Source organism: Camellia sinensis, chromosome 7 (assembly GCF_055761805.1).
Source record: "Camellia sinensis isolate YWXY chromosome 7, ASM5576180v1, whole genome shotgun sequence".
NCBI lineage: Eukaryota > Viridiplantae > Streptophyta > Magnoliopsida > Ericales > Theaceae > Camellia > Camellia sinensis.
In genome coordinates, this window is record NC_138967.1 from 41628277 (window position 1) to 41639307 (window position 11031).

An 11031-nucleotide genomic window follows, 5' to 3' on the forward strand; every position below is an offset into this window, starting at 1 on the left:
ATCATCATATTATTTTATAGATAATAATAAATGTTGAACAATCATTATTTGAAGAGTAATTCCAACTTTTAAAAATTTAATGGGACTTAAAGGTCCAAAATATCTATTATTATCTATATATTAATGCCACTAATTTTTTCAAATCTATTATTATCTATATATTAATGCAAAATAACCTTTTGTCTAAAATGTTTTAAGAGTATCAAAATATTAATTGCAGTTTATAAAAATTAATAAATATATGTTGCATAAAAAAGAAGTAATTATTAATGAGGATTTTTTTAAGGTCTCTCATATTAAGATTTTATAACATAAAGGATATGAAATATTTTCATAATAGTTGGGGTCTCTCAAACTTTCACAGAGAAATTTCGAAGCATTATAGAAAAATTTTGAAATAGAGAAATTTCGATCTAGAGAAATTTTTAAACATAACTTAAACCCTAAATCCTAAGTTTGCTCACAATTAGGTTACTAATTTAGGTTACTTGTTTGATTTTCACTGATTAGTTGTCTTCTTATGTGTAATTTTTCCTTTGAAATGAATTTTCTCTAGCACTAATATATCCCCTTTAGATTAATTTTCTCTGAACACATTAGACTTATTTTCTCTCCGTGTCTTGCTTGATTTTCACTTGCTAGTTGTCTCTTGATTTTCTCTCAAATTTTCTCTGACATTTGAACTTTTTCTACCCACATTAAACTCCCATTAATTTCTATTACTTGTTTGATTTTTACTAATTTGTTATCTCCTTATGCTAAATTTTCTCTAACATCTGTACTTTTTCTAACCACAATAAAATCTAATTTCTTTTTATGATTTTTTTTAATTTTCTCTGTCTTAGTTATCTGCTTGCATGTGTAATTTTCTTTATAAAATCATACATGCACTCTACCAACAGTGCATATACAACCCATAAAAAATAAATTAATAAATAATCTCATCAACTATGCAAATGTGAAGTCATATATAAACTCTACCAACCATCCACTATATTCATTTAAACAATGTTATACACGCCATAAAACAACCCACCCACCCATGTGATACTTGACCACAACCTAAAAACAAGTTAATAAACAAGTTGATCAGTGGCGTTTGAAGAAATAAATAGTGCGCACATAGGAGAACGGAGGGCAGACCACACATGTGAAATTTGTCGTGATCCTAATAAATATGCGCATATACCGCTCATAAAGAATAAAGGAGTAATGTTATGGATTATGAAAAAAATGTCATAAAAATAATTATAAAATATTTTCTATCTTTAGATTATACATATAATAAAATATTATACACTAATTAAAGAATGAAAAATTATCATGATTTATTTTATGATATTTTTTTCATAATTTCTATCATTATTTATTTTATACACATGTAAACTCATATATATACTTTACCAGTCGTATTAATTGAAAAAAAAGCTATACGCACAGCCAGAGTCATAAAATCCACTGATCTGGTACTGTCAGCCACAGCCAAGTTGAGGTGACTTCTCCAAGCCCAAAAATAAATTAAAAATGTACGAGGCTTGGCCTTAAAAAATGAGTGATGATGGGGAGCACTAAAGTAAGAGAAAAGTTAAGAATTATAATTTTTTTTTTTTTATAAAAATGATCATAAAAGATTTATGATTTTTAGATTATCTTGATTAATGTGTGATACTTTATTCTAAGTGTAATTTAAGGGTCACAAAGTTTTTATGATTATTTTCATAAAAGGTTTTTCATGATACCTAATATTGCTACTATAGTAATACTCGAATAATATTATTAATGATGTGATAGTGAGTCCGTCTATTACCTATGTCTTATTTATTTTTATTTTTATTTTTCATTTCTAATGTATTAATGCTATTAGTAATTTTTTTTAATGATACAAATCATTGTTGTTGAAAATTATATAATTTATAGCAAATCATTTAGGTGCAAGGGAAAGGCTAATCACGCATGTGGGTTTTTTCCGTGTTTCAGTTATATAAGTTAAAAAAAAAAAAATTTAAAAAAAAAAAAAATTTAAAAGGTCAATGAAATAAAATATCATATTAAAATTATAAATATTTTATTTTTTTTTTATAAAAATCAAAAAAATTAAAAAAATAAACTCAAATAAATATTTTATTACCAGATTAAAATAATTAAAAAAACACCAAGCCACTATATTAATAGGTTGTGAGAAATAAAAATAAATTAAAAAGATAAGACGTTTGGTATTAAAAAAAACATATAATTTATACTAGTAGATTATCTAGGTGCAAGAGTAATGTTAATATATTAGTTTGTCGTGGGAAATATATAATTTAGAGCATCTCCAACGGTTCATCTAATGTTTCATCAAATTTGAGTAAAAAAATAATCATTTCCTCAATTTGATACTTCATGCTCCAACGGTTCATCAAATTCTGTATCAAATCTTATGGGTCGACTGGTTGGTCGACCAATAACTATAAATATATATATATATATATTTTTTTTTTGCTTGCAGGTGGGTGACTCTTGTGGACATAATTTACAAATTTGTGGGATTATGGAAATTCATCAATTGTTTTGTTTGCAGGTGGGTGACTCTTCAGGTGGGAATATGGAAATTCCGCTGTTTTGTCTTCATCCTTCCCAATTCATCCAAAGACTCAGAATCCATACGCTGTTTTGTTTGCAGGTGGGTGACCGGCCGGTCGACCGGGTAGGCAAATTTTTTTTTTTTTTTTTTTTTTAAACCTGTTTGAACCTTTTTTGACCGGTTTGAACCTACCTAATTTAAAGGAAACTGGGCGACCGGTTGGTCAACCGACCGGGCAACCGGTTGGTTGACCGGTGTACCACTTTCAACGGTCAGTAACAGTGATTTGATAAAATCTGTGTCTTGATCTCAGTTTGATGTCTTGTTTGCTGAATTCTCATTTTGGTATGACTTTGGTGCAACCGTTGGAGCGTGAAAAAGTGGGTTTTTCATCAAAATTTAAATCTGATGCTGGGTTTGGTTCATCGTTGGAGATGGTCTTATAGTAAATCATCTAGGTGCAAGGGAAATGTTAATTTTTATTAACATATACTAATATATTTTCAATGCATCATGTTTTAAATGAAAAATGATATATTGATCCACTTTATAAATTTATTATATAAATTTAATGATCTGTAAGTAATATTATTGATTGATGATTAAGAAGATAGAAGAGAGAATATTACTTTAAGGGATTGTTTGAGATATTCTAAATAAGTGTACTTTTTTAACTGTTATGAAACATAAGTTGGCTTCGAAGTAATTTTGACTTTTTATGAAACATAGGTTAAATTTGAAGTGATGTGGTAAAGAAATGATGTGACTTAAATAAGATGATGTGATTTAAATAAGATACAGAATTTTTAATTTTTTTAAAAAATATCAAACCTAGCCTAAATATCATATCTTTAAATTTAAAAATAAATTAAAATTTTAAATTTATATAGCAATGGCCTTTCCAAAAATAAGGTCAAGTGTGAAAAGACTATAAGTCCACATTTTTTATCTTTTTATCTTTTTTAAATCACATCAATTAATATCTTTTCTTTATTTTTTTACACATTTTTTTTTATAAAAATTAAAAAAAATATATTTATTTAAAATATTCTAAACAACCCCTAAATTAGTAAGAGCATCTCCAACGGTGAATCAAAAAATTCACCAAATCTGAGTTAAAAAATGGTCATTTCCTGAATTTGATACTTCAGGCTCCAACGGTTCACCTTCACCAAATCTATCCCGGGACAACCGGGTGGTCGACCGGCCGGTTGACCGGTTAGGCCAAAAATTTTTTTTTTTTTTTTTTTTTTTGCGAATTGTCTGAACTTTTTTTGAACTTTCTGAACTTTTTTCGGGACAACCGGGGTGGTCGACCGGCCGGTCGACCGGTTAGGCAAAAATTTTTTTTTTTTTTTTTTTTTAACGGTTTGAACTTTTTTTCCTGAACTGTTTGAATCTTTTACTGGTTGACCGGTTGGTCAACCGGCCGGGCAACCAGTTGGTCGACCGGTGTACCATTTTCAACGGTCAGTAATAGTGATTTGGTAAAATCTGTGTCTTGATCTCAGTTTGATGTCTTCTTTGCTGAATTCTCATTTTGGTATCACTTTGGTGCAACCGTTGGAGCGTGAAAAAGTGGATTTTTCATCAAAATTTAAATCTGATGCTGGGTTTGGTTCATCGTTGGAGATGGTCTAAGCTGTGGTGGGTTTGGTTCACCGTTGGAGATGGTCTAAGCTGTGGGGTTTGAAAACATAAATAGTGAGTAGATGGGGGAGCGGAGGACGGACTGCCCACCATTTCTGACATCTCCAGGCCCTTAATAAATACCCCGATTTGCTGGAGCTTTTGCTGACTTTACTCTTAGAGCGAAAGAAAAGAAGGAAGATTGAAATCGTAGAAGAAGATGGCAGAGAAGAGAGGTAGCATTGCCTTTTCCGCAACCTACCGACCACCGGTGCCGCTGGACATATTCTCGTGCCCGCTTCAAACAACATCGAAGCAAGATGAGCTTCCCATGACTGACGGAGTGAACTACAATTACAACGGCCAAGAAATTTCATCGGCGGCTCTCAAGACAATTCTCAAGCGCGAAAAATTGGCTTCCGAAGGCAAAGAGGCCGATGTAAATTCAGGTCGTCTCACGGGCATGGTTTTCGTCTCCGAACGACAAGGCCTCGAATTGCTTCACATAGCTCTCCGCTTCAATGACAACCCACCCAAAGTCAAAGTCTTCTGTTTGGCTGATGTTTTCGGCAAAGCCAATTTCGGTGGTGCTCGCATGGAAGACAGTGGTTGCATTGCCGGTGATAATCTCGTCTATGTTACCACAAAGGACCCCGCCCCTGATCGTCGTCAGCCCTGGACTGCCGTCTATAAAACCAATCTTAAGACCGGCAAAACCGACCGCCTCACCCTATCAGGTAAGGTTCCTTTCGTCATTCATTCTTTTACTACTACCCACCCATAATTCCTTCCTTCTTTCCTTCCTTAGTTGCACCTAGTGTTTTTTTTTTTTGGTTGAAGTTATTAATATTTAGTTCTAGCTGTTGTTGTAAGTCTTTTTGTGAGTGATTCATTTTTTGTGACAAGTGTGGTGATTTGAGTTGAGGTTGCTCTGTTCCAAAGAAAGATCCATTTATAATAGCTGAATCGATTTCTTCTCAAGCTTTTAGATGGATGCACGCAAAGGTGTTTCTTTAAAGGTCCCAGTAAGCTTGGTGTCTCTTATTCTGGAGCCCATATGTTTCTTAGCAGATTTTTCTTGGTGGAGTTTTTGGATATCGGTGTTGTAAACTGACTAGCGCCTTGCTAGGGCCTTTTGGACATTGGAAGTTTCTAGGCTTGATTCCAAGTAGGCTTCTTTTCTTTTCGGGTTCGCGGTTTTAGATTTTTTTGTTGAAGTTATTAGTGTTTGGTTGTAGCTGTTTCATAGTTTCTGCAGTTGGCTCCTTGCCAACTGCTTCGGAGCTGCTTTTTGCTTGATTCTATTGAGCATTGTGTGAGTGAGGTAGCCTTGATGCTTCTTTAGTTTTCCAGCTGTGCCATTGGATTTTATAGTTTGTACGTTTCCTGTTTCATCAATATGACTTTTGACCTATTAAAAAAAAAAAAAAAAAAACAGGGGAAGCTGATTTAAGCCCCTCGGTTGCACCGTCTGGGACGAAGATAGCAGTGGCGTCGTTCCAGGAAAAGGCTGGTGGTTGGGATGGCGAGATCGAAGATCTACAGACTGACATTTTTGTGATGAATGTAGAGAAGCCCTTCAACCGCAAGAAGGTTGTAACGAATGGTGGGTGGCCGACGTGGGGAAGTGACAATGTCATATTTTTCCACCGCAAGGAAGGGGAATTTTGGGGTGTGTTCCGTGCCGACCTCAGCAACGGTATGGAATCTCGTGTGACCCCGGACGGAATTAAGGCGATGACTCCAGCAGCCATCAACGCCACCACAGTGGCAGTGGCAACTATTCGTCAGAAATCAGAGTTCCTGGAAGTCGTCCGTGTAGAAGCACAGTATCGGCACATTGAGATTTTTGATTCAACTGGACAGCAACAGAACATACGAATCACTCAAAATACCATGCCAAAGGCTGACCATTTCAACCCCTTTGTGATAGATGGTGGGAAGCGCATTGGTTACCATCGATGCACGAGCGACCGTCTCAAGGTACACACCGATTAACCACTTTTCAAACTAATTCCACCTTTGAATACCTTTTCTAGCCAGCCATGTTTAATTAACTTAAGAGCTAACCTAATACATACGTACAATTGTTACTTTGTGACAGAGTGGAGAAGATATCCAAAGAAATACCCACAAGCTCGATTCCCCGCATCCGGAGGTAGGACTGTTTAGGGTGCCAGGAATCTTTCCAACATTTTCCAAAGACGGCTCCAAGCTTGCATTTGTGGACAATGAGTTCAAGGCCGTGTGGGTAGCTGATAGCAAAGGGATGCGTATTGTTTACCAGGTACATAAGTACAAGAATAATATTACTATAATGCGCAATTGTGTTTATCTTGCAATTGTGTTTATCTTTGATTGATAGTTGATGATTAGTTTTGTTTATGTAGACAAAAGGCCCAGACAACGTCTTCTCACCAGTTTGGAGCCAAAATCCAGAAAAGGATATATTGTATGTTAACATGGGACCTTCTTTCCAGTCTAAAGAAACACTAAACATCTGCGCTATACCTGACGTGTCCAGTGGTGCACAGCGTCGTGTACAACTCACAAAAGGTTCCAATAATGCCTTCCCATCCACCAATCCAGACGGTAACTTCCTACTTGTTCTTTCGAATTCCTTTCCAAATACCCAATTATAATAGAATAGTATATATTGGCATGGCTCCTCGCCGAGATAATATTTTAGTTCAAGAATTAATTGGTGGGCTCAATTTATCCATTGAAAGTAATTTAACTATTTTGATAACTTAATGATGTGTGCCATTTCAAGGTCAATACATAAGAAAGAAATCCTACATTTTTTCACCAATCCTTGGGCAACCGATTAGGAAGTCAGCAACTAATTATAATATTATAGCCTTTTCCAATGTCAATATATATGCTTTTGAATAACAAAAAGACCCTTTATTATAATATTATAGTTTCCAGTTTTAATTTGTGCTGATGGATGGGTTGAAAATTGTAACAGGGACGAAATTAGTTTTTCGATCTACAAGAGATGGAGGGGATGAAAAACACAAGAATCTGTACATAATGGAGAACGCACAATCAGGGGAATATGGAGGAGGTGAAATAACAAGGCTAACAAATGGGCCTTGGACTGACACACATTGCCAATGGTCCCCAAGAGGAGATTGGATAGTATTCTCGTCAACCCGCGACAAGCCTGAAGGTACACCAGAGAAGGACAATGGTCTTGACCCAGGATACTTTGCGGTGTTTCTAGTGAAGGTGAATGATCCGTCAGTGGTAGTAAGAGTGATGGCAAGTGGAAGTGACGTTGCAGGGCATGTGAACCATCCATTCTTCAGCCCGGATGGAAAGAGCATTGTTGTGACTGCAGATCTTGCTGCCGTGTCTGCTGATCCCGTATCTTTACCTCTCTTCCTGCACTCTGTGAGGCCTTACGGAGATATCTTCACTTTCGACATTGACCCGGATAACATAAATAAGAACAAGAATGTGAAGAAGTTCAATCGCATCACACATAGTAGATATGAGAATTCCACTGCTACTTGGACCATGTTCTCAACTCAGGACCCGAGTGCAGCATGGAACATGCTTTTAAACAAAGCCTTCACTCCATCTTGCCCTTATGCACATAGCGATGGAGGTGAAAGTTGGCACATGACTGGCCACCTTTGCATTCCAAAAAGATGTTGTTGATTGCCTTTATGTTCCTATCTCTTCTTTGGCGCTTTTAGTGGTCTTTGTGGATGCTATGGTATTTTGCTATTGAACTATTCCAGGTGTTGCTCGTTTGGTGCTGCTGTTTCGAGGACGGGCATATTGACGATTCTGTCTGGTTTCCTAGAGGTTGGTTTGAAAGTGCACTTCCAGAGTTCCAGCAGATGATTACTCAGTGTTAACTTTCCTTCCTCATTGTCGTTAGCTATTTTTCACTCAGTGTTTTGTTCAGTGTTTTTTTGATTGTTGCAGACTGCTTTCTGGTTTTTTTTTTTGGTTTCCCCTCTAGCTGCTATGCTTAGCTAGTAGGCTTGTTTTAGGGAAGTTGTCTTCCTGCTTTCTATTTTCTATTATTGATGTATCTCATGGATTCTCCCATGTTTTCATAAATAATATTTTCTTTGCTGATTAAAAAAAAAAAAAAAGGATTAAGTTGGGTTGTTTGTGGGTTTCAAGCTATTAGGTGCAAGCTAAAATCTTCTCCAGTTGTGGTCGCTTTATTTTTATGTTTTTGTTGTCTAAAAATGAAAAATAGTCAATAGGAGAGTTTGCACTCTCTGCATTTTTTTTCATTGTGCCTTCTATTTCATATTTTGAATGAAATGTTCATTTTTGGATAAATAAAAAAAAAAAATGTTCCTATTGCTTGTCTTATTTGCTTATAAATAATAATAATAATAAAAAGATTAAGTTGTTTTGTTTGTGGGTTTCAAGCTATTAAGTCTTAGCTAAAATCTTCTTATTCATTTTTTTCTTCAATTGTAGTTGTTTTGTTTTTATGTTTTGTTGTTTAAAAATGAAAAATAGTAGTAGGAGAGTTTGTACACTCTCCGTAGTTTATTCAATCGTGATCTAGATAGATCATGTAGTTTATTCAATAACTAGAGTTAATATTTTATTAATTGTTATGGAGAAAGCGAAACAAAACAAACTGAGCCAGATCTCCGAAGACAACAGAAAAAAGCCAACATTGCAGGGGGGAAAGTTTACTTCCGTCTTCGTGAAAGAGTCTTTCTAATAGGAACCGTATAGGAACCGTCTTCTAACCTTATGGAAAGAAACTTCCCCCATAACCAAATACCTCATCACCTTAGTAGACACATTGTGAAAAGAAGATCCTCTAGATGAATTAATTTCTCCAGAGAAAAGAGGTACCCATGTTAAAGTTGATACCTTCCCATCAAAACAGTAGTAGTAACCATGGTCACTCCTCCAGACCCTAATAGCCTATATTCATTCCCAAATTACTCCATTATTAACACTAATCCTACCACATTTCTCTTACAGTTGCACAATCTCTTCTCGAAAAACCCCTAAGGGTAGGGAAGGAAGAAAACCCAAACCGGACTAAAAGATTAAGGCAAGCAAAGATAAAGAAAGATGATCCATCATCTTTAGCCGAGGTATATCTCTAATCAAATCAAGAACCAACTCCTTAAATTTCCTTTGTTTCTCACTTGTCTTCCTCCACAGTAACCATTTGTACTGGAGGAAGCAGAAGACAAAGGTAAAGATCCCAAGAAAACCACCTCTGGATCTCAGCCAGAAAATTCAAACCCAGCATCCCTTAATCCTATCCCCATGAGCAGACAAAGTCCTGGTGGTAGAAGATGCAAATTTTCTTGCCATAAACCAAGTACATGTCCAAAGAGTGACTTCCCAAACCAGAAGAAGAAGAAGAAGAAGCTAGCAATGAGTGCATCCTCCAGTCCTAACAAATCAACGGACTCGGAACCTGAAAGACACTAGGACCAAAGTTGATGCAACTGTGGAAGAAACCTGAGAAACCAATGGACATTATAGTCCAAGATCTCCTGTCGCCCCCTTCGAATAACAAGGAAAAACTCAAAGTACTTTATCTCCTCCTCATGTACAAGGAACCAAGAACTCTTCAGCAGCCCTTACTTCTGCAAAAACTAATCAATCTAAGTTGACCCCAAGTGAAGCTTACTCTGACTCCTTTGCAAGAACCAATTGCATCATCAATTGGGTAAACAAAGGCCAAATTGGCAGCTTTCTTTGAAAACTAGATATAGACACCGCGATTTGGTTCGACTGATAAAACCTAGACCCGTAGATGTTTCATGGATCCCTAATGATGGGCTAATACCGAACAAATTTAAACATGCTGAATATATGATGTTAAACTGGGTTATATCTATGTTTATGTCATGATTAAACTAACCCTAATAGGCAACAAATATGCATCTAACTAGAACATGCAAAACACTAAAAAAACATGCCGAACTACTAACCTATATGAAGCTTTGTATTAAACCAACACCCTAACCATGATCATCTATGTAAAACATGACTAAAATATTCTGAAATCAGAGAAAAACAAGAACATACTTGCTAGTTTGAAATAAATTGAAGAGCAAGAAAAAGGCAAGAAAAGAAAAGATTTCCTTGCTTGCAAACTTCCCTCAGGCTTGGCTTTGATTTGATTCACTTTCTTTAAACGCTAGATCTACTTTTAGTTGTAGAGCTATTGGGCTTATTTGGTTTGCATCTCAAAATACAATTTTTGAGAAATTTTTTGAAAATTTTGTTTGGTTTAAATTTTTTGAAAAAAAATTTCAAAATCACTTTCTCTGTCTTACACATCAATCAATCACTTTCTCTCTCACACACATATACTAAACTACAACAAAATATTAAATTATGCCAAACTCCCAAACTTCAAAATGTGGACTCGCCTTTTTTCGTGTCCCGCCTTTCGGAAAGGGATTTGAAAAGAAAGGCCTCACAGTTTGGACTCTCGCGGTTCTGAATCTAGTTTCACAAGTGCAATATGAAACTGATAATCACCAAAGGGTCTAAATCTGGAAAATCATTTTGGAAAATTGATTTTGAATCAAAAAGTGTCAAAATTGGACTGCTTTGTTTTGCCATATACAGAGTCGCCACCTAAATATTTTATTTTGGAAAAATTTAAAAAAACTTGACTGGTGCCAAAGGCCACGTGTCCATCATCACAAAAGTTGCCTTGGCTCAGGAACTTGGGTATAAGAGGGGAAGGTCCTGAAATAAGCACCCTCATTCGCCCAATCAAAGATCGGCCTCTACTAATCATGACATGATGTTTTTATAAACATTATGTGTTTTTATTCTGGTTATTACACTAGCTTTACTATGTGACGCGCACA

The 11031-nt window shown here is 35.6% G+C and overlaps 1 protein-coding gene across 1 annotated transcript; it reads left to right on the forward strand.

Moving 5' to 3' along the window:
* Positions 1-4288: 4288 nt before the first annotated feature.
* Positions 4289-8454, forward strand: LOC114276289 (uncharacterized). The gene is made up of 5 exons (XM_082877800.1): positions 4289-4929; positions 5631-6175; positions 6297-6479; positions 6583-6784; positions 7164-8454. The coding sequence occupies exons 1-5, from the start codon at positions 4413-4415 to the stop codon at positions 7859-7861; spliced, it is 2145 nt and encodes a 714-aa protein (XP_082733926.1). The 5' UTR covers positions 4289-4412; the 3' UTR covers positions 7862-8454.
* The last annotated feature ends 2577 nt before the right edge of the window (positions 8455-11031 follow it).